General features: G+C 42.3%; 3 protein-coding genes across 12 annotated transcripts in view; 1 reads left to right on the top strand and 2 right to left on the bottom strand.

Annotated features, from left to right (window-relative positions):
- The window catches only part of LOC112574264, a 35940-nt gene extending 22461 nt beyond the window's left edge, over window positions 1-13479 (bottom strand). Inside the window, exons 1-3 of one of the 7 annotated variants that reach the window (XR_003101394.1) lie at window positions 13345-13479; window positions 5763-5904; window positions 3831-3973 (exon numbers count right to left, since the gene is read on the bottom strand). The gene's annotated coding sequence lies outside the window, so the exon portion shown is untranslated. Of the gene's footprint in view, window positions 1-3830; window positions 3974-4077; window positions 4404-5762; window positions 5905-8478; window positions 8617-13344 lie in introns of those variants that run through there. The other 6 variants (XR_003101396.1, XR_003101395.1, XR_003101397.1 and 3 more) reach the window with 6 other exon arrangements.
- Window positions 1086-20729, top strand: LOC112574262 (phospholipid phosphatase-related protein type 5-like). 4 transcript variants are annotated; one of them, XR_003101392.1, is made up of 11 exons: window positions 8805-8946; window positions 9137-9304; window positions 9905-10255; window positions 13515-13677; window positions 15583-15700; window positions 16304-16499; window positions 16790-16847; window positions 17710-17886; window positions 18429-18530; window positions 18691-19188; window positions 20359-20729. XR_003101392.1 is itself a non-coding variant. In XM_025255206.1 (10 exons), the coding sequence occupies exons 3-10, from the start codon at window positions 10014-10016 to the stop codon at window positions 18910-18912; spliced, it is 1278 nt and encodes a 425-aa protein (XP_025110991.1). In that variant the 5' UTR covers window positions 1086-1740; window positions 9137-9304; window positions 9905-10013; the 3' UTR covers window positions 18913-20729. The 4 variants fall into 4 exon arrangements, 2 of the variants coding, with proteins under 2 accessions (XP_025110991.1, XP_025110990.1); XR_003101391.1 differs by having other exon boundaries at window positions 20283-20729; XM_025255206.1 differs by lacking the exon at window positions 8805-8946 and adding an exon at window positions 1086-1740 and having other exon boundaries at window positions 18691-20729.
- The window catches only part of LOC112574263, a 17246-nt gene continuing 13286 nt past the window's right edge, over window positions 20090-24049 (bottom strand). Inside the window, exon 16 of the mRNA XM_025255207.1 lies at window positions 20090-22430. The gene's annotated coding sequence lies outside the window, so the exon portion shown is untranslated. The remainder of the gene's footprint in view (window positions 22431-24049) is intronic.

The following is a 24049-nucleotide window of genomic DNA, read 5'->3' as shown; positions in this document are numbered from 1 at the left end:
CCTGCTTTATCAAGGAAGTTCCCATGCAGGAGAAGAAGGTGGGACTCTGCTTTCTACACGCCCATGTCCACTTAAAGTTTACACCCAACAATTAAAAGTAAACAGTCTTATCAGAATAGTCGTCACGTGACGACAGTAATAACACTGCTACTGTACCCTAGATATTTTGCTACTGCACTTTTTCTGGAAACCTTTGTGTAATAGTCAATTAATCCATTCATTGAGCATTGAATTCAGCAAATAATAATTAGGTTATACTTCTGTGCCCTTCTGCTTAACCCTTAGAGGCAGATATGCGACTTTGGTGTATAAAGCTTGATATCAGTTGTTACTGCGCATTTGTGCAAAATCAGCATGGGTTACAAACCTCTATTTCTCACAATCATCTCAAGTATTCATTTTAATGACTTCCTACACCGATTCTAGTTGCACTTCCGTTGAAGCTCTGCCGGTACTCATGTCAAGCTTGTCATTGTACGATGACGAAATACTTTTCTTTCCTAGAAATCCACTGACTTAAACAAGAATTTGGTTGTATTTCTCTTTCTCTTTCTCTTTGTGTGTGTGCTTCTCCACAGTTGATTAACATCTTTATTCCCTCCTCGTGAAACCCAAGGCCCCTGTTACAGATTTCTGTGGGTTCCAGTATAGTTGTCGGGCAGGTACGATAGGGAAGCGATAAAACCCGTCAGGTTACGAATCTCCTATGTTCAGATCTCATCTCTTGTCCCTTTTTTGCTTTGGATATGCCGCCTGTTCACTGGACTGACCGTCTGGATAGTTTAATTTCCCAACTCCACCACTTCATCACCTCTTTCCTTATACTGAAGAACTTTAATTAAGTTTATTTCTGTAAATAATGGATTTCCTGATTAAATTATATGGACTGGAATACTTCTGTGGTCTGGTCGCAGAGACGATTCTTGACCATCATTTTCCGTTGATCTCCAAAGTGAATCTCTCTTCTTGCCTTCTTCATGTTTTTCTTTCTAATACCAAATCATGGAATTAAAATGACTTTTGTCTGAAAATACAGAAATCGTCAGACATTTACTTGATGATCTTTATACCAGCTTCCCAATTTCTTTCTTACACTACACTAATCGTCTCCATGCTGGGCTGTACGTACGCGTCAAGATGGCGCTATGTTTAGAGGCCCCCCTCAGCAGCAATGCAGACGACAGAAGCTGTTTACTCAGGCTTCTCTCGCCAATGTCAGCCTCCATCCCCTCTGTCCCGGCTGCTCTCGTGACGTTTTTTCTCTACCTCCTCTTTTTTTTTTCCTTCGCGAGGGAAAGGTAGAAACAGAGGTACAGAGCAAAGCCTGCATCAGCGTGAGCGTTTGTTACCTGGCAGCACGGGCTAATTGAGTTTCCCTTCGTCACTCTGATTTGATGCTGGTCCTTGTGGGTACAACAGAATTTTAAAAAAAAATTACCCCGGAGGTAAATTGTAGATGTCTCGATTGAACTCAACGATGGTACGTCACACAGGGAAAACTGCTGATCACCGGAATCCGGTGCCAGTGAGAAAGTCTCGTCTGCTGCTGTGATGCCGCGACAGTGTGAAGCCGCCCAGGTAAATATGGGTCACGCCGTACCGCGTCCCGCACCTGGACAGGATGACAGTCGCCGGTGATTACGGACACAGGTGCGACGTAACAGAAGTACAAGCCACAGCAGACGACAGCTTCGACCCGGAGTTAACTCGCGAGACATCAGAGTGTGGCTGCAGGGAAAGGTATGGTTGAAAATCTCTTGATTTCTTTTTTATTATTCTTTACTTTCCTTACTGTCTGACATGGATGAAAAGGTGTGGTCCAAAATTTCTCTGACGCAAGCATTGTACATGCTGACCAGCCTCGCCTTCATGAATGGACATATTCTGCGTAATAGTCTGAGACAGTCTGTGCTTCCTATTTACATTATGTTTTGAGAACATTTCTTACATTTAAAGCAATAATGCCATTTTGATATTGGGTTGTTTTTTAGAGATTTTGAAATTGTTAAAACTATTTTTATATAATTATACCATAATTATACCACAATAATATCTTGTATCGTGGAATTCATTTTCAGTTCCTCGAAGTAAAATAGTCGGTAATAAAGTTCCAGGAAAAAGCAGATTTTCGTGCGGAAAGGAGAACAAAATAAGTCTCTCGCACGCACGCATGAAAACACTTTAATATAAACACACACTCTCTCTTTGACTGTCTCTCTCATTTTCAGCACACACACAGTGCGAGGTGGGGTTATTGACAAGTGACTTGCAATATTGTGAGTCTTTGGCAAGTAATGTACTGCGACATATCGAGAAATACAAGGATCTGGAGGAAGTTAGACGGTCACTAAGGTCTGCAGTACAATGAACAGGCTTCCTTGTACTTCCTGGCTCTAGTCGCCTTGCGGGAACTGTTTCTATTCCTGCCTTTCCGTCGAAAGTGCGATGGTTCAAAACATGTGAGACTGTGGTTGCAATGGCCTAGTTTTCTTGATTCTGTAATGCCAAATTGTCTGCTTCTCTCTCCTGTACGTGTGTGTGCGTGTGCTTATATTCCCCCCACACTCTTCAATGTGCAGAATTTATAGAAGCTATGTGGGTATTTGTGGAGTGAGTAAATTAAGTGATCCAATCCCTGAAGGACAACAAGATCGTGCAACCATTGAAAAATATTCGTCTGGCGCTGCAGTTTACTGCAGTCTATGACTAAACATCGCGCCGCCATTTGCCCGATCAGAGCTCCTGATGAGAAGCTTGTCCAAATGAGAACCGCTCTAAATAAATAAAGTAGTTTGAGCTTTTACATGATCTCATCCTATTGGTTAAGATAAATGAAGAGGGTAGGAGGAGATTGTCATGTTTTCTGGTGAGGTGCGCAGCAAGCCTTATCGCACCGTGTGCAGCAGGCCTTATTGCACAGTGTGAAACGGGCTTTATTGCACAGTGTGCAGCAGGCTTTATCGTGCTGCACACAACAGGATTTATCTTACTCTTACAAGGTGGACAGACGAGATCAGGAACAGTTCCGACAGCTCAGCAGTGGGGCGGATGGGGTGGTGTAAGGTCACTCAAAGGGAAATCATGCGGTTCACCTACTCGCTTTGCTTTTTTTATATATATATAATGGATCTGATCTCTATTTTCAGAGCGCAAAGAAAATTTTTTAAATGTTTGTACGGCACGCATCCACACCCAGCTATGTACAAATACCCAACGGTATATGCTGCACGTACACACATACTGTGGAGAAAACTTGAGATAAGGCACACAAGTACCAAGCCTTGAGATCACGATACGAGAATAAAATGTTTAAAAAAAACCACGAAAAAGAGAAAAAGTCTTGTACATGTACACGTAGACGTACATGGAAATCAAAGAACTACAGGCTTTCCTACACCCCCTGACCCCAGCAAGATCTGATTAACCTCTTTGTTAAACATACTGCTGGAATTTACACGAGGGGTTGCTTTGTAAGCTCCACATCATTCATAATCTCAGGTAATGACAGGAACCAACAGATGGCGCAGCGCATTCATACTGTCAGCTCTACAGGCAAGTCAGGGGTGTGTGTGTATGTGAGCGTGTGTGTGAGTGTGTGTGTGTCTATGGTCTCGCCCTATGCTGTCACTATTGTGCTTATCTTCACTTCTCCACCTACCCACGCCATAAACTTTGACCGACAAAGCCGGTTGTTTTATCTCTCCCACTAAATCTGCCACAGTCCTCCAACCTTTTAACCTCTTTTGAGAAATCATCGTTACGTGACACCGTGCAGTCGGTTGTTGATATTCGTCTTTTATGAAAATAGCGGAAAACAAAAGACAACTCACGGAATACACATCCCCGTCCAGTTTTTCGTATCCTCCTTTGGGCGTGAAAGGTTTCTTTTACGTTTCCGGTCACGTGTGGCTCCGAATTTTCTGTTCTGGTGGCAGAAGGTTGCAGAAGGTGGACAGCCCCAGTCGTTTACAATCTGGAACCATCGAGTCTTAGCAACAATCGTACACTAAGCTTGCTAATGACATGATGATGGTTATCTTGTGATCAACAACGACAAAGTAACAGCCAAGTTCTTACCATACACTCCAGTGGACACAAGTCGCAACTTCGGGGTTTTCGTGAGTGATCTGGCGATGTTCACAAATCAAAACGAAAGTGCGATTTCGGGAATGCGGAAGGCGTGAGGTCGCAGGGTCATTGTATAAAGAAAGCAGTAAACTAAGTGAACATCTTCAGGGCGGGATCTCGATCTGCCTTTCCAAGTTCCGGTTTCGAGTTCCCCAATACACGGCTGTAGTCTCTGTCAGTCGATCTCCATTTCTTGTTGTCAAATGTTTAGAGATGTGGAATGATTTTATGAATACTAGGAATTTTGCAAGCTGTGACCCACATTTTCTGTAATACAAAAGCCTCATATATGATTCAGGACCTCTCCGAGGTTAATAATCGACCAATCAACGCGAGTTTGATGTCGAAGTTTCCCGCTTTCCATGGTGCTGGTAACAATACCACAAACACTAGTTATGTGTTCGATGCAAAAATCCAATGGTTTCTTGAAAAGGAACTCTTGAATGCTTTCAATCTCTCTCTCTCTCGTTTCTGTGTGTATTTGTTCTTCTCCCTGTCACTTTCTCTCTCTCTCTCTTTGTTGATTAATCATTCATGAAACAATTTTTTAAAAATTCAGTTTCATTCTTTTCTTTTTTGCTATCTTTCTCGATTTCTTTGTCCCTTTCTTCAGCAGTACAATAGTAATTTTTTGTCATTCTACTCTTTCTTCTCTTCGTCTTTCCCTCTGTGTGTGTGTGTTGTTTTGTCTGTTTGTCTGTCTGTCTGTTTTTACAAGGTCTTCTTTGATTGAAGAGTGGGAACAAAGAACGACAGAGAAGACATGAGTGTGCGGAGGCTTCTATTCTCGTCAATGCCCAGCCCTATCCTGTTTGTTTTGAGGGCTGAGAGGGTTCAGATAAGTTTAGATAAGTATAACCCCGCGCATTCAGTCTTATTCGCCGCGCTGATGGAGGACGCTGCTTGCGACAAGGGTTCCTGTCTCTCGAAGGTGCTCTCCCCCCGACCCCAGCACATCCTCACCCTAGCCCTTGAGTTTCCTCTTGAGTAGACACCTCATTGTATCCCTTGTTATTGACTTTGTCTTTTCTCTTATTAAATAATCAGACCCACTCATAACATAACAGAGAAAGATATATGTCTATCATTTTTTGAACATGGTATGAGAATTAACAATAAAACAAACACTGCATTTCCCCATTATATGGCTAGGTTTGGTGTTCTGTACCTACTTTGTATACATGAAGTAGACATGATAAGTTCACAACCAGATGATTTCACAAGGGTGGTTCCGTTTCCACCGTTAGCTTTGTAAACTTTCTTCCAGACGAGGGACTGGAGGGGAAGGGGTAAAGGTCATAGTTTGAGGTCTTTAGGTAGGTGTACGAGTAGGAATAAAGGTTTGCGCGTTATTTAATAAGATATCTTGGATACTTGTTTTACAGATGAAACAGAAATATCTGCATCTGCAATTAATAGATTTGAGAATTCTATATGGTAACGAAATGTACCCAGTTATAACGTCTAAAAAATGTCACAGGTCTTTAACACCCAGTGAGATATATATATATTCATGACTTTCAAATCATTGTGTCCTGTTTTTAATGCTTTTGAGCTTTAATTATTCGGTTGAAAATTGACACTGTTGTAACAAACAAGTTAATTATGTCGAGGGAGGCAGAAGGAGTCCCTACCTCACTTCCTCTGTAGGCCCAAGGCAAAGCTCAGCAGCCTCATCCTGTCTCTCCAGGTGGTCCATTGAGACTTTCGATGTTGTCTGCCAGGTCAGAGGTCGGCTTACCACATCTTGCAAAAAAGGTCACACGGTTCACCCTGCTGATGAAAGAAACTGGTACTAGAGAAGAAAAAGTATACTGGGGTATAGGGTGGTGGGAGAAGAAGGGCTGGGGGTGAGGGGAGAGGAGCTCAAGTTGGATGCATGTTCATATTGCGGGTCTGAATTTGCTTTTTAAAGTAAGGAAGGTAGAAAATCTCACCTAAATACAACGAAACCTTCTGAGAAGCAAGCAGACCTCTTGAAATGTCTGTAAACGAGTCCATGCCCATGTTTTTAAGGTAGCATGGGACAAGGTATACCAATACCAGCTAGGAGCTAGTTGGAGAATTAAGGTACAACAGTCAGCTAAATGGATTAAAAATATGAAAAGTTAAGCAGACTTTGAATTAACCGTCCAATTAGAATCTATATCGTTGGTCACACTGCTCCAAGTGCATTTATTGTATGAAACACTGTTCTTGGCTTCAAGTCAAAGCAGCCACTGTGTCCACTCAAAAGACCACATCACAGACCTAATTTCGAAATAATGTCTTTAAAGTGTTCCTGGCATTTCATTAACGGTTTTTATTTTACCATAAATAACGTCAGTCCTGATAACTAGAGAATATTGAATGTGTGCTGAGTTGAATATTTAACTGCTGATTCGGCATCAAGCCATTACATCCCTCAGTGTGCTTTTGAGTGTACAAGATGGAGAAATAGTACCGTAAGGCTAAACAATAGTAGCGAGGGATGTACAATCCGGGTCAATTGTTGAGGAAACAGCAACTTCAAAGTTTTTATTTCCTGGTTTTTTGGAAGAAAATTTTATTTCCTTATTTATAACAATAATCATTAACAATGAACAAGAGACGATTATATAGATGGTATCCTTATGTCTGTCTGTTGTGATAGTTTTAATGTTTAAACAAATCTACCTCTGTTTCATTGAGGGTGGTCATTTATGAATAAACTGCTAATAGTTTCCATGAACAATATCTTCATTCTCTTAGTTTTCGAAACTGGCTTGTCCCTATTATTTTAGGAAGCCAAAAAATCATACAAGTTCTTCAAATTTAATAATCGTTTTATTCACAGCGAAGATATTTAAATGTCGTTTAATCTAAATTCAGGTTGTTTGAATTATCTTGATTCTTTAATTAAGTTTGTTCTTATATCCTTTGAGTACTAGAGTCAGAAAAGAAGTTTTTAAAAATAAATTTTGCTCAAATGATGTCCCTTTGGTTATCGAAGAATCCTCGTTATTTGACCTTTGCGCAGGAGTTGTCTGCTGTGACATTTGACCTCTTGCTCAGTGCCTGCACCCTGGGACTGCCAACTACACTACTAGCTGCCTTGGCACTCGAGAGACCCCGAGGCAAACACCTGGTAACAAACGGTGTCTTTTGACCGGCGTAAGATCTCTGAGCTGTGGGATCACCGTGGTCTCTGTGCCCTCATCCAAAATCTGATCCCTCCCTTTCTTTCGCTTGTTCGTCCGCCTCAGGTGAAAGGCAAGGTTCTGGTTGTCGCCGCCAGCAAAATGTTGCCTGGGACGGAAAATTCCTGCACGTGGGCTCAGACCAAATTGATGTGAAGCCAAACTTTCTGACTCTCTGCAGGTTGTGCTTAAATGTTCCCATCCCTCTGGTTGTTACACGGCTTTTGTGTTGGCACCTGTTGTTAAGAGAACGATACAAAAACGAGTGGGGTTTTTTTTTCCCGACAGGTCTGTATTGGGAACTGGCTGCGGAACGTTTGCCCCACTGGGTTAGAAAAACCAGTGAAAAAAGTTTTTGTTTTGTCATCAAATGAACTCCCCGAATGTTGCGGATGTGTGCAAGGTTAGGATGGGAAAAGCGGTCAAATGGCGCAGAGTATAAGCTGATATAATAAGCTGAAAACTACTCAGGACTCCAAGCAAAATACCTCTTATACTCACGGGTACATGGACAGACACATGCATGAATAAATAAATGCCTTGACCACGTGGAGCGTGTGACCCATCTGTTGACCTCTCCCCTTATATTATTATTCTCTGTGTTGATATGTCGGCCTGATTTACCACCACACTTTACAGTACGGATTTATAAGGCTACTTTGCATTGCTACTGAGTGATAGGAGCATAAATTGATGGTATGTGGGTTCTTTTTTCTGCAACTGAAATTGGTTTTGTTTCCCACCATCATGAGTTGTCAGAATTGATTGTAGCAATTTTAAGCCGTGTAACGACCTCAACAATCAGGATTAAGACATTTACTTATTTATTTCCACACACAACAGACGATATACCAGTTTTTTAAACCCAAACTATTATTACAACAATTAATGAATGAATAATTTAAATATTTTACAACCCAACCCCAGGGAAAGCCACCAAGGATGCTGATCACACTCACGAAAATAGTCCCCTCCAGATGAAACTATTTTATCCACTGTCTTGAAATATAATTCTTGGCACACTAATTATTTCCCTTGTTCTTTCGTCATTATCAGTTCCACAGGAAAGTTTGTCTACTTTAGCCAGACCCCGTTCATGGACTGTCCTTCGAGTACACAGTAAGATCAATGATCCCGTCAACAAAAATTTCACGAAAAACACCATCACACAAATATCAGTCTCCTCACTCACCTTTCACGGCTTTCACGGAACGAACTTTTTCTTTTTGGAAGAGCACTGTCATATGAAACTCTTGTGTTCGTCTCACAGCGAATTTCCCTGACTGACTAAAAACTTTCTCTTCTTCTTCATTTTCCTTAAACACTCCTACATCGGATAGCAAAATCGAATTGTATTTTTTATCTACTCACAAATAATTTTCAACCGGTCGTCTTTTGCTCATGGCGCCACACTGACAAGTCCCGCTATTCTGCTCTCCTCACCTCCACTCCACTCTCTGACGTCAAAATCTGTTGACGTCATACCTACGTGTTCAAACCATTAATGTGACGTCGATGAGCAGGGACTTTGTAGCAAACGTACGTGATGATAAAATAATGACGCAATATTGTCTTTCTGACCCTGCATGGCGGCTTGAACTAACTCTTGGGTCCTGCTCTACAGTTGTGTACAGCTCGGATTTTCTTGCTTATCTACAGAGTAAATGGCATTTTGCTGACTGACTATTCTGAACTTTAAAGGTTTTATTAACAGTTACATTCCTAACAGGCCTTCTGCTCCTTTTTCTTTTCCTATCCTTTTTATTTATTTTGTTGATTATGCAGACTAATCTACGCACCTTCCGTTAAGAAATGTCTAAAGGAATTCTGTTTTTGTTGAATCATTTCAGAGAGTGTCGATAGAGAGGGTCTTCACTCCATCCCGCAAGTACAGATGGTCGGCTCGAGTTAAATTTCGTGATACCATGCTGCCCGGCAAACCATGCTGCGTCCACACTCTCTGATGAGTTGTCGATATCTCACAGATGGAGTAATCATTATTCTACAGCATCTAAGAGGTATATTTGGACATTTTCATCTTTGAAAATCACTCAGCTGCTATTCAGACTCCTTCACGTTCTAAGCCATTTCTTCCTCTGACCACCGCGTATCTTGAAGGATAGTCTTCGACGAAGTGTCTTACCGAGTCACGTGGCCAAACCGCAGGTTAATCAGCTTGGATGTTGCAAGTAGATGTTGCTAGTGTCTTGTGAGTGTGACGACCATGCTTCGTACAAGGTCGTTGGTATTATGTTCTGTATGTGAGATCCTGAGCAGCCTCCCCAGGTACTTGGTGTCCAATGCCTGTCAGTTCCCCATAACAGCTTCATAATATGTTTACTCCCATGACTTGGATGGTTGTAGGTTATAGAGACATGAGAGATTCACTTGTTTCTGATGTAGAAAATGTTGTCACCTTCCTTTATTTGAAACGTTCTTGCATGTCTGCAGAAGCAAACGATCACTGAGTTTGGAGCATTCTATGGTCTAGGTTTTTGAACTCAACGTTCTCAAGCAATCATGTCAGATATGCTAAAATGATTTTACCTGCCTTTATTTGAAACATTCCACTGTTTTCTCAACCCACTACACATGCCTACTGTCCATTGTTTTTGCAGAACGTACGACAGCTGCACGCAGTTGCGATGTTGCCCAGTGGTCAGTGAGGCAAGCTTTCTGTACCCGGGTTCTCCAACAAAGTCATCGTTGTCTTAAGATACTCTGTCGATGCTGAGCCCAATACAAGTGTCAATGTCGACAATAAGCGAGGACCAAAATTACAACAACGAGCCTATGGCGTACGAGTTCCCGGATGGCCATGCGGGGTCACGACCTTTCAGCATGTCCGAAGCTTCTGACTTTGGATCACCATGGCGTCGAGGACATCGCCAGGGCATTCTTATTTGTGTGACCTTCGCCATCGAGTTTCTTCTTCTAATCTTCGTTATTATTATCGAATACTTCCTCAGGTGGGTGAATAAGCTTTTTTCTTATTTCACAGCTATGTGCTTGCTTTTGATAGCTCCGAAAGATCAAAAGAAAATAAGCTTTCAAAAAAAACTGTGAAATGGCACTTGTGGCACATATGAACTGCCGGCAATCACAGATTGTAATCGATAAAACGAAGACTTAAAAAATAATTTTGAAAAATATTATTTCAATACAAATGAGATTTTTTAGCTTCTAGCGACCCTTGTTGGCAGGCCCTCCCCGAAGGAGAACTGGGCTGTGGAATATTTAAGGGAAATGTCGTTGTGGGTCCTGTATGTGTAGACAAAAATCTAATCTATACCACCAGCAGAACAGCTAGTGAAACAAAGCTGTTGGAATGTTCGTTTCCCTCCCTCCCCTCCACTCCCGAATGACAAAGGTAACAACGGCCGCTCGGCATACGATGCACTTGGTCGATAGAAACCTCTGTGTGTGTGTCCGGCAAATGCGAGCCCCGTGTGGTGGAACGAAGCGGCATAGATATTCTCGAAAGAGTCATTCTCCCCCACATACTCCACCTAGCCGTGGCAAATGGTCCCACTGCCTCGTTAGTAACCTTGGGAACGGTAAAGGCTAAGGGAGTGAACCCCTACAGCAAATCTTGATTCTAACACGTCATTCTTGAACGAAGGCTTTCCACAAGCCCGCCAGGACCCACCTATTCGCGACCAGCGCCAAAGATATCTGCTGTAGTCGCACCTGGAGAGGATGATAGGTGCCATCAAGTGTATACACTCAGGGAAAGGGATGTAGGATAATCGTCAACTTTAGGAGGGGACGGCAAAGAGTGTGCTCCTGGATCCCAACCAGCTTTAAAGCTGAGAGAAGGAACGTTCATTGGTATGTGGAACGTTCTCTCATTGCGCAAGCTGGGAGAGGGAAAGAACTCACCCGTGAGAATAGAACCAGTGGGACACTGTGGGACTGGCAGAGGTCAAATGGCCAGACTTTGGAGAGACATCAACTGACGATGGCCACGGCTTAGAACAGTGGGGAGGAAAACAAACATAAACATGGCGTGGGATTTTTCTTCCCTCGCAGAACACCAGAAGCCTTTTCTCTCAACAGTCAAGCGACGCAAATTGGTCTGGTTCAGCAAAGTGACCCGGCACAACATTCAAACTGTCCTTCAGCGTACTTTGGAGGGAAACCAAGGTGGACAGAGGACGAACTGGTTTACAGACATCATGGAGTTGTCACTTCATGCAGGACATGCTCAACGCTGCCCACGACGGGGCGATCTGGCGAGTGTTGTTATCCACGGTATCTATCCAACTGTTACTTTCTGATGACAAGCACCAGACAAGGGATGAATGAAATTAAGAAATAAGAGGCAGGGAATTTTAGACTCATGGGAGTTGTGTTGGTTTTTTTCAATAGAAATTCGTAGAAAGAAATTTAAGGTACTGGAAAGGGTTTGCATGTACAGACATAAATCCGTCAGTTTTAGAATAGTCCTAGTACACCGGTAAACGAAAGCGGACCTTCATTTAGTGGACTCAAGGGTCAAGTTTCTCGAAAGTAAGGGAAGTAAACACTGCATCCGATACTTTATCTACAGCTCTCTTCTCTCCAAGACAACAAGACAAGGGGCTTATTGTTCGCTGTACCATCCGCGTCAAGAGGTTTCCTTCCCTCTAACACTAGGCGGCTCGGTGGCGCTGGGCTTAATTGTCATCACTTGAGAGGATCAGGTGCCTGGAGTTCAGATCTTGTCCAGAAAACGCTATTTTTGTTTTCTCTGCATGTGGCACGTCTTTAAAAGGCACGTCTTTAAAAGATGTCTATACCATAGCTTTAGTTACTAGCTAGGTGTGTAACACCAATGACCTCCAACATCAGATATTCTAGAAGATATAAGTGAAGTGTTGCTCTGTGGTGAGATTTATTTCTACATGCAGATGCAGCAGTAACAGAATGTAACTGGACGTGGGAAACAAAATAACCCATGGTATGACAATAAACTCTGTTATTGGTCATTTAACGCCCGCTTCTCCTGGCACATATTGTATCTACGTGTGCCGTCTACAAAGCAAGATCATCATGTCCATCTGAACCCATCAGAGATAGTTTAGCAGCTCCCTTATGCCTTCATCCATAGGATATTGTCTCATTTTCTCACCATTAGAAGCGCGTATTTACAGTGTCAATTAAATCATCTAAGGGAAGTAGAAAGTCTAAACAATACAAATGCCTTAGTTGTTTACAAAATACAGTATAAAGTGGTCAGGCTAGTGCAGTAAATTTTACTTTTAAGGAAGAAAGACCAAAAATAAAAACATGTTTACATATTTCTACCAATATTAGAACAACGTTAACGAATTGTAACTGTTATGGTATACTCAATATCATGAAGCTAAATTTGTATCTGTTGAGTGACAGTAAAGTATGTTAATTGACCTCAATCGATGTTGTCATCACAAATAATTTGTTAAAAGGTCTTTCGCTGAGTTCATTTTAGAAGGGTTGTGATGTGAGTGTAGAGCACATGCAGCATCCGTACAAGAATTTAGATCACGCTTCGCTCAGGCTTTCATTTTTATGTTTCTGTTTATTTGATATGAAAGTTCAAAGAGGTATGGGACCATTTAGCATTCGATTATACTTCGGGAATGATGTCATTTTTTCGTACTTAAAATAGAACTTTTCTTCTACTTTTTTCGATGAGTGATTTTTGTAATGACAATTGTCTTTTTAAAATGGGTATTTTCATCTCTACCTTTCTTGACAGGGATATAATCATGAATTGGGCATTATCCATTAACAAGCAAATGATCCTTTTGTAGTATGCACGGGCATAAATGCTGAGAAGTATGCTTGTATGCACGTGTGCCCGCGCGCATCGTCTCCCTTTAAGCTTCCAACTTCAGCTTGATATATCTGGCATCTTTGTATACAAAAATAAAAATAAAAAAGCGAGAAAATTTTTTATCACGAACTTGTATTACTGGACTGCTGGCAGACGGTTTTGTTTTTTTTTTTTTTTTTTTTTTTTTTAGTTAACTACTAAAACGAGGCAGGTGTGTGCAAAGCTTCCGGTTTAGTCACATTCACTGTTAAGACTCACCGAGACTAACAGCGGAGAACTTCGCAAGAGGATAGGCGTTGGTCTCGGCAGATACTTTATCCTATACGTATCCTATATGTATGTCCACCTATGTCCGTGGTGTTTATCCTGAGAGCTTGCCACGTTCACTTTGCATCTTGTTTGTACCTTGCACTTCACTCTGTTGACAGGTGGACTGATGCCTTTCCATTGCGACGTCAGAACTTCTCGTGCTCAGACCCCGAGATCTCGTGCTCGTCTCATGACCAGCAGCTGATGGCCGACTTCGCGTTTGGCGCCAACGTGCCTGACAGTGTCATCTACGTGCTGAGTTTTTGTGTACCCGGCTTTGTGGTCAGTACTCTCATGTTGCAGTACAATTCGCTACAAACATTACAGGTCATGCGACGTTAGACGCTCAGAAAGTCGGTCTTTACAGTTGATAATTACAATGAGCAAGGGAAAGAGAATTCATGGTTTTAAGACCTTCACTACATCCTGTTTTCTTTGAATTAATTGTTCATGTTTGTGATGGAGAATTCAGTTCATGCTGATGTATGCAAATTTATGTATTCATTAACATTTCATAACTATTCAGTAACAGCTCGAGTGTTGTTTACGAAAGGGCGCGACAGATTCTAGACTGATTGGACTCTTAACCTTTAACCCCATCCCACCATTTAATTATCAGCACTGTCTGCAGCAAGAGATCGCACTTGACGTGGCCGGTCGTGCAGCGCATGATGTGCACTTGCCGCGCAGCAGACTTGGTGGCGTCGGGGGCTTAGTGACCCGCACGTCTTGCCTCGTAGTCTTGTTGGCCCTTGGTCATAGTTTATTTCCCTTTCCACATCCGGTGGTCCATCGGTACATCATCATCAACCCCTGACCCAGGTCACTGGGTAAGGTCAAGCCATGTATCTGGTAAAGACCGAAGGAAAGATACTGACATCGGTCCTAGTTCACCCCACTATCCTATCACACCTGGATACTCAACAAACATAATACTTAGCGGAGTCTTAAAGCGCTGGCGTTCGATTCCCGTTTCCCGCAGCAGCATCCACCAATTGAAAGAGTATCTAATGCCCTTAGAAGGCTTGCGGAAGGAAAGGCAGCGAAAGGGGGAAGAAGGGGGCAGCCTTTACACAAAAATGCTCCTCGAGAAAAGTGCATTCTGAATTACTTCATTTCCCCCTCCTAACAAAATAAACGAAAAACTAACAGAGCTTTTGATTGGGCGAGCTTTTTCGAGGATCTGATCAACACATTTGTCGCACTCTGATTCTCTTTTCCATAATCTGTGGGCCTTTCGATTACCTTATACTTTGACATGAAGGGTGGGGGAGGGTAAAAGTAATCTGCGTCAAAAGGATATCGAACCCCAAACATCCGGATAAGGAGAGAGTTAAGAATGTGCGAGCCATCTCATGGCGTAAAATATCAAGAGAGGGCCTTCGCCCAAGGAAATATTATCAAGTGCATGTGTTAGTGAGAGTGTTGTTGTCAAGAGTGGCTAGGATGAACCAAGATCGAACAGGAAATGGCAATAGCGCGTGTCAGTGAGGCTTGAGTAGAGATCACTTCCAGGCCGGATGAACACTGTCCCATGACTTGAGTAGAGGACCTTCCTTAGCTTTGTAAATTGCAGATGTTGTTGTCGAGTCAGATGTACTTTATGAACAGTAATGACAGGAGCGATATTTAGTTAAATTAGCTTCGCATACTTGGCATTTAGGCTTTTTGATATTCCTACAGACGGGTCTCTATCTGTCTTCACCGTGTATCCAGAGTCTCATAAGCGTCTCAAGAACTGAGCACAAAATGGACATCTGTGTCCACAGACTTTCCAGAAGCCTGTCCTTACCACATTGACAACGAATTTGTACAGAGAACAGTCGATGTTTTCGGTGCTAGTTCTCAGAATTCTCAGTGATTCTTTCTAGAAACCGTAAGCCTTGCTGCTCACTAATTTAAACCAGTAATTCTGCACACCGACACTAACACTCATGATCCTTGTTGAGATCTTTTTTGTTTGTCCCAGAGTTGCTCAGGTGTTTATGACACCTGAGTCCTAATGGGGGTGAAAATTGATACAGGTAGGGTGGGGGAGAGGAACAAGAAAGAGTAGCAGAAGAGACGAGTGGGTGCAGAGTAGGGTGGTGGAGAGTAGTAACAGAACACGTCTAGAGGGGGAGATGATGGGGCTAAACTGGCGACACCCCCACCAGGCTTTGAGTTGGTATTTGTCGTCTGCGGCAGGTGTTCATAGGTGAGCTGGGCTTGTGCACGTTTTCTGAAGGCCAACAGAAGAGCGTGCGTCTGGTGAACAGGGACTGCAAGGTGCCGCAGGTCGGCCGCCGCCTGCTGCGCTTTCTGGGTATGACGCACGTGCAAACACACTCACACACTCATTCACGCAGATTTCCTTGTTCTCTATTGTGAAGAACGATGAGGACAACACGTTTTGGATGTATAAAGTCAAAGTATGTTGAGGACGGAGGTTGCAACACTAATCTGAAACTACTGGATGGACCCCAGATGGACACGTAAGGCGAGACTGTCTCAATACGAGGGACGTCCTGCCATTGTAGCTTCATCATTTCTATAAGCAGTAAGCGGTACATGCTTTATGATTTGTTCGAGTTCCTTGTCTTCAAAATTCAACAGGTACGAGTCCAAGCTGGTAGGAGGTATACAATGGCTTTCTTTGATTTCGTCAGCTTGTATTACACGAGTAGATGATCAATCCAGAAATCTTACACCAGTGGATTGTATGATGAGCTCAGCAAATGTTTAGCTGATGTCACATGGAGCATATGTAAAAAGCACACACACACACAAGCACACACACACGCACACATACAAGCATGCACACGCACACGCACACGCAGACATTGTTCCGAGATGTGAGGTACTTGACAGTGTTACCTTTGTTGATCGGTTGTTTTTTGTTATGTCTTGTTTTGTTTTTTGTGTTCAGGTGTTTTTCTGTTTGGAATCTTCGCCTTAATGTTGTTTGTTGACGTCACTAAACTCCTCATCGGCCGGCTACGGCCGGATTTTCTACACACGTGTCGCGTAAATGTCGCCTTGTGTAACACCAGCCTTAGCTCCGGCCTGTCCCTGGATGACAGCGCCTGCCTCAACACAGACACAACCGAGATCCGCGCTGCCAGGTACGCCAGACTTGCCAACACACACACACAGGTGGACAAGAGACAAAGATGGCTCGAGTAAAGAAAAAAGAAATTTAGTCCCGAAATAAAATTCACCTCATAAAACTAAACAACACATTGATTATTTGTTTACAGAGTATTGTCTGTTTACGAGGCCGTGTGCTATGAATGACATTTGAATTCAAGCCAGTACAATTAGTCACTTAAATGACATGATTATGGCAAAAGTAAATGTTTTTTCCAGAAACAAAGGATTGGTTTATGTGAATTGCTTCTCTGTTTCTCTTCAGAACTTCTTTCCCAAGTCTCACATCCGCCCTGACATCATACGCAGCCATCTTTCTATCGGTCAGTCAGTGAGTCTGGCGTGAGTGAAGAAACGTTTCTAGCTTACTTTGTAAGTTGTAAGGTCTAGCAACTCATTGTAGCTATATCTGAAAATGAAGGGATGCTCAGAAACTCGTCACTCCTATGCTACACTACTACTACTTTTACTACTAACAATAATGATCATAACAATTGTGATCATCTTTTGTCTTATCATCAGCAATAAAAATGTCTTGAATATTAATTCTTGACCGCTCTCTGCCGATGACCAGGATATTTCCTTCCCTTGTGTCTCCTTAGATGCCACCATTGCTCGACTTTTTGACTTTGTGAACTCTTTTTTTCCTGAGGGAGGAAAGCTAGCTATGAAAAAACACAAAGCTATAGCACTCAATTCGTAGCAAAGACATTTCGAATCTAGTATTCAGGCTAAATTTATTATTACATCAAAAATCTAAACAAAGATCATACTTTATTTTGACGCAAAATATTAACCAAACGTAGCTGCCATCTTAGTCCTGCGACATTAGTTTGTAAGAGGTTGCCCCACGAGACCGTAGCGGCCATTGTGAAGGAGTCGGAAGGAATCAGTGCTCGGATCGACACCAGGGAAGCGATAATAACATCGCGCAGAACATGAGCACAGTTGAGCACAATTACAACTTTGAGGAAGCAGAATATTTCTTATCGGCAGGAATCATTAGTGCAGCAGGGCGTGGGTCACGTGACCACTGCTAGCGGCAGGAAGTGAGTCTTAGAGTGACTTGGGAGGGATAGTGGTGCGTGTGTGTGTGTGAGAGAGAGAGAGAGAAAAGAGACAGTGTGGCAGTACGTGAAAGTTCGATGGAGACAATCGCTTGCAGCTCTGTGTGTCACGTGACAGGTGTACGTTCACGGCGCGCTGCGCTGTCACGTTGTGCGCATCCTGAGGGCCTTCCTCGTCCTGGTCTTCATCATGCTGTCCCTCCTGAGTGGGCTGGCGGAGGTGGGGCGTTGCCATAGCCACTGGACTGACGTGGCCGTGGGCTTCGGTGTGGGCGTCGTCATGTCTACGTACTTGGTGGGTACACGGTTACGACTGACCCCCCCTCCTGCTGTGTTTGGTGTTCATAAGTAAAGTGGTTGTGTCTCTAGACTTGATAGGTGTACTGTTACAAATAGGTTTACTTGCTCTCTCTGTCTTTTAGTTCTTTCTCCATTTCTTGTTTATCCCTTCAAATAAAATTGTTCATCAAAAGGTGGTTTTTTTTCTCTCCCCTCTGCTCTTTCTCTCTCCCTCCCCATACACACACCTCATCTTTTTTTTTTTAAATCTTGCCTATCTTCTTTTCTCTCCGCCCGCTTGTGCTAGTCGACAACCATGATGACATCTAAGGCAAGGTCAACCCGGTGCGGAATAAATGGTTTTCAAGTCCATCTTGTCTTTCCAACAGACATTAAGCTGAGCTGGAATGTCGGACTCAATTAATAATTAAGTATGATGCACACAACCCACAATACCTGGTAATAAGAGAAACTGACAATTATTCCCACCTACGTAAGTACATATACTTGTCTGCGCGCGTTGTGGGTGCGCATGTGTGTGTGTTTTTTTTATTTTAGACTGTGGCAGTTCTCAACCAGTTCCGGGAGCACGTCACACAGACGGAGATGTTGCACATGTTGCGGTTGTTCATGGCAGATCACTGCATGCCATTTTATGAGGTAATGATGGATATGTTTAGGGTGTGAAGAACTTAACCAGCGGAGACCTGCGATCATATGTTAATTATCTGTGTACAATCGTTACGTCATGCTTTTGACTCACCCTGACTTCTATCTGTGTATGATGAGAACTGACTCCCCTTTTTATTAATCTACACAGGACAAAGCGCACCTGGCACGGCCTTCCGACCCTTTGACGTCCATGCACATACCCCGTCCACATCTACCACCCGGCCACATACCCGGCCACCTGCGTCGATCCGAGTCACCAAAATCACAGCGTCGCCGGAACCAAAGTACTTTCCAGAGAGACCTGTCTCAGAGTGTGGACTACTACCGGCGCCATCATCCTTACCTTCAGGGTGCCGCCGCCCACATGTGACATCTTGCTATGTGACATGTGACATGTTGGGGCTGGCAGGACAGTCACCACTCACCCGTCGCTGCAGTATTCACAGGGGAAGCCCGAAGAACGTTTCAAACGGGTGCATAACAGCGGGAGAGCAAAGTCGCGTGACTCCCGACCTTCGTTGATGTCCTGGATCATGAAATCACGTGACTCGTCCAACCACGAGACGTTACAAGTTGGGCGGTGTCGACCATGAGAAGTCACGCATACGCATAACATACAGAAGATCCTGGTAGCTTTAGATACCAGGTATGAGTCACTAGACTACACAGTCTAGTCACTATAGGCCTCCATAAAACGTTTGACATACATAAAAATAAAAACTCTTCTAAGGATTGAGAGTTCAGATGAGCAGGATCCACTTTTCTTGCAATCTGTAAGTTGAGTTGTAAAAGCTGCCAAGTGTATCACAGGTCGGGGATGAGCTTAGCGAACTCTTGAGACCTGTCACCTGACACTTGCGTGACAAGTGGATACCTGACTTGAACTCTAATTTATCTCAGTGACTCACTATTGTACCAGATATGAGACAGCATACATGACACGGATTTCAAGATCAAATTTGTCTCCTCTTTTTATTCGCCCTCCTGCAGAGTGGTTCATTTTCTAAATCTTTTGCTGCGTGGCTGTAACATGTTTGACAACAATCTGCTTGTTTCCCCTAGACCCACCCAGCTAAATATGTATAGCAACCCCGGTCTATACAATTCTTCGATATCTATTATTTATTACACCCTGCTATGACCTTTGACCTGCCGTAACATTTAGCTCCAACCTGGCCGATCTGACCCTTTGACCTGACGTGAGTGACGTCAGCACTGATTTCTTTAATTAAATCGGTCTTGTCTGCACCATGTTGTGTACTGTTGACTGACATGTCTATACAAAGTTGAACATGCCTTGACATGCTATTTCTGTCCTCTTGTTTTTTCAATCTCTACCTTTCCTGTCTTCAGTCTGTAGACCATTACTCTTCGAATCTCCACTACTCATGCTTTCAACCTGATTACTATTCTCACTGCAGATCTCAACCATTTTAGAAGCTATACAATATTTTTGAATTTATATTCATGGTCATGGTTCTATATGCTATTCCTACCAAGGGTTTATGAGATATTCCTATTTAAAAATCTGTAGACCTATATTGTTCCTACCTTTGATCTTTATTTCTATCTTGGATGCAGACAGAGGAAGATGACAGAAGATGTGACCTACCTGTAATATTTACTCTATGAATAAGGATACGACATTAAACATAAGTTAAAGACAAATGAAATGCTGTAAGGACGATGTTTAAACTTGTATACAAAACAAAAACTGATTAAAGAAATGAAATGTTACAGGAGTGTCGCAGGCAGTGTAACTGAAACAATACAAACAGCGTCTCATAAGTGAGATTTGATTGTTGGATGTTTCCAGGACTAACAGACATCAAGTAGCAAACTAGGCACACAAAACTTTGCTTCCCACCCCCAGCAGATGAGAACAGTGACAACCAAGATCATTCATCAAACTGTTGCTAAAATTGTTGACACCAACCGTACAGATTCGGGAACGTGGTGAGCTACCTGTCTGGAAAAAGAACATTTTCAGTTTTATTTCATTTGGATAATAACGAATGTACCATTTAGTGTTTGACAAGGCTTCCAGTGAAGCGGTTGATGGGAAGGAACCTTCAACTCAACTAAAACTGTTTTCGTAAGTTTGTACAAGAAACACTTTTGAATTATTTTGCTGTATATTGGATCAAATAAAACTGTCTACCCGTTGGCGTTGGACTAGGAACAATATTTAGCATCTTGGGTGTCCTTTCTCGGAGTCTTGACTTTGGTTTCAAGAAATTATGTTAATCGTTTGGCGAATTTGTGTGGCTTAGTGCTTTAAGCGTTCATTCCACCAAGTTTGTTACAGTCGTTTGTTTGCTGCAACCTTTTGTACAACCCGCTGTCGTTGTCTTTCGTTTTAAAGAATGGGAACCTATCCTGTGTCCAGGTGCACCTGCCCTAATATCTCTTTGGACGAAGATGACAGGCTTCACGATAACCGACTTCCCAAGACTACCCTAAATATGTCACCGAGGTAGAAAGAGTGACAGGTAACGATAAAAACATCAAAAGATCGGGTCGTCGACACATCCCAACCTTTCTGGATCCTGTGCAGGAAGGACCACAGTGCAAAACATTGCTGCATCCTTTCCCATGCTTTATCCACCACCATGCAGTTCAAGGGACTAAACAATTTAATTTCAACAAAAATCCCTTAGCAACAATACAAGCAAATGTTAGGAAATACCGTATATACAAAGCGAAATTGCGACCAATTTTGATAAAGCTGCCCACGAGCAAACTTATCACACGCTGCATCTGTACACAAGTAAACTACAGAGGTCTTGAAGGGCAACGGGTATGATAGTTACAAATGTCACTGAAAATACAAATTAAAGACATGAGATCTTTCATCTTCAATGCTGCTTTCAGTAAATGTTAACAGTTGTAAAACACTGTCATCTCGAGAAGTGTTTTTGTAAACAAAAGCTAAGCATCACCTCGATGCACATAACCCATCGTCACATTGTTCTGGGCTGATGGCGGCATGAACACATAGGACACGTTCTGAGTACTTTGCCCTGAGACGATATAAGGTGTGGTCTCTCTCAGCAATGAGGGTAGCTTAGAGGTAGTTTGTTCACTTTGGGGCTGAGGATTAGACTGCAGAGATGAAACGTCGAGGACATATGATGTGTATGGCTGCATGCTTGATGGTGTGACAACTGGTGAGATATTAGTCGGCTGGCAATACGGCAACACCACAGGCAACAACGGTAACGAGACGCGGTGCTGAGAAGCATCGTTTTCAGACACAGATGTCAGACACCTTAAGTCTCCATGGGATGCAAGTCTTCTCGAGAAACAAAAATTTTAGACGATGACCCTGAAACAGAATGTGATGTTAACTGGGTATTTGGCAGAAGGAGGTCCGTCATGATGCATTCTGTACCTTTCTGTTGAGTCAAAGAGGGAAGTGCTGCCTGCACATAGGTTGTATTTCCAGCAGAAAGCTGAGGATAAGAGTTGTTCTTATCTTGTCGATTCATGGTGCCATTAAAAGGGATCTTGGGTACACTGCACTCTGCATGTCTCATTGTCCACATAGGCATCATGTCTGACTGTGGGATGAGGATGTGTTCTGCGGCTGTTACGGTGTTCTATACGGTTCGTGGTTGTTGCAGGATCCAGTTTAAAATACTGAGCACTGTCTCTCTCACTGCTATAATCCATGGAGTTATAAGCCTGGTCAGTGGAAACAGAGCCAGTCTGACCATGAGGCCGCAGTCCAGGACGAGCTGGCGTCTGTGTCAGTTGATGATCCACCCGGTCGAGGGCGTCAGAATTGGAAGAGCCCGCGTCTTCATTCAGAAGGCGCATTAACTCAGTATTTTCTGGAGTATTCTTTTTATTCAAAGAAGACACGTAGGGTTTTGATACAAATCCCTGAAAGCAAAGGAAATTGAAGAGATTAGAGTTTGCATCAGCAAGATTGCTTCCCCTTACCTGTAGTAGTAAATTATTTTTCCTTAATTCTTACAACACATATTTCAGGACACAAATTTGTCAGAATTGTGAGAATAGAATCCCTTTGTCTTCGCCTTCAACATAACTTTCTTCCTTATGAAAAACTATGCAATCTATATTTATATTATTATTTATATTGAAACTTTGAGACCTTTAAAGTGATAGTTCTCAAGAGATTTTTTGTAATAATTTTACTCAAGACACTGCATGTAGGTATTGATTCAAATCCTTTGGTAAAATAAAAAAGGGTATTTGAAAATTGTAAAATCCTTTTTAGCGCTTAGCATACTGTAAATGGTGTCCAAGAACAAAATGGAATAAAACTACTTAGACAATGACTTAATCGCACACTCATACTAAATCATGCATGCATGCATTCATGCAAGCGCATACATCACTATCAGGGGGTGAGGGGTGTGTGTCCTATGCATGCCGCAATAAGGAAACACCCATAGGTATGCACTAAGCCTGTTTCGTATGTTTTGATGGCATGCATACTCCAGCAAACTCCAACGATATATTTAAAATATATTTAAATTCTCCACACGACTGAAGAGAACAGCGTGTGTAGTTGAATTACAATAATAACTGCAAAATTACTAAACTACCTAAATTTGCTTGCCTAGTTTAGTGAGGATGGAGAGGATTCACCCAATCTTGCTTTTCTAGATTCTTCCAAAAAGTCGCAGCTATCAGGTGGTTAAAAACGAAAACCTGCCCACTACAGAACTACCCAAACATATAATTATGGTCTATCAATATTTGACCGCTGAGAAAAATGAAAAACTGAAAGTCAAATATAAGATGAAACATAAATGTTTTGATGAAGACCTAGAAATTCGGCCTTAGGCATGCAGGGAGATGAATGTTACTCCTGCTAACATTCCAGGTTGCAATCAGCAATAAAAACACTGATATGAATTTTGTGCGGGCATAATAATAATGATGTTCTCTATATTTTATTGTTTTTATTTCTGGTTTTAACTGCCTATCTCTCCTATCCAAAAACCCCTCTATTTCCCATGATATCGTATTTGTGCATGATTCCTGGACAGAAATGGTAAAACCTGTGCTCATAGCATTGCTAAATCAGTATTTCAGTTTATATTTTGTAATACTGAATTGTTTTAAGTGGTAATCATTAGTTGCTGATAAAATGGCAAAAATAAAATCGTGAGACTATGACATGCATGATTAGCTAATACAGTATGTAACCACGTGACACCTGAACTAAAATGTCAGTAAACACTAACAGAAAGTTTTATTTTGTGTGAGTGTATTAGTTTTCAATAACACAAGTTCTACATACAGCAAAATGCACTACAGGGGATTGAATACACGTTTTCTTACCAACCTGTAATATCCCGTCCACAATATTTCCTATGAAGTACATATATTTAGTGTTCTAGTCTCGCAAGGTCTCAGATTACAATTAATTACTGAACTAGCTCAATAAGTCAGCTCTAAGCTGAGGAGATTCAGTGTCCTATGGACATTTTACCAAGGAAAAAAGTAATCACATTTGATATTTAATGTTT

This window comes from Pomacea canaliculata, linkage group LG10 (genome assembly GCF_003073045.1).
Source record: "Pomacea canaliculata isolate SZHN2017 linkage group LG10, ASM307304v1, whole genome shotgun sequence".
Classification (NCBI taxonomy): Eukaryota; Metazoa; Mollusca; class Gastropoda; order Architaenioglossa; family Ampullariidae; genus Pomacea; species Pomacea canaliculata.
The sequence above is the reverse complement of the archived record's forward strand: the minus strand, read 5'-3'. Positions and strand labels throughout refer to the sequence as shown.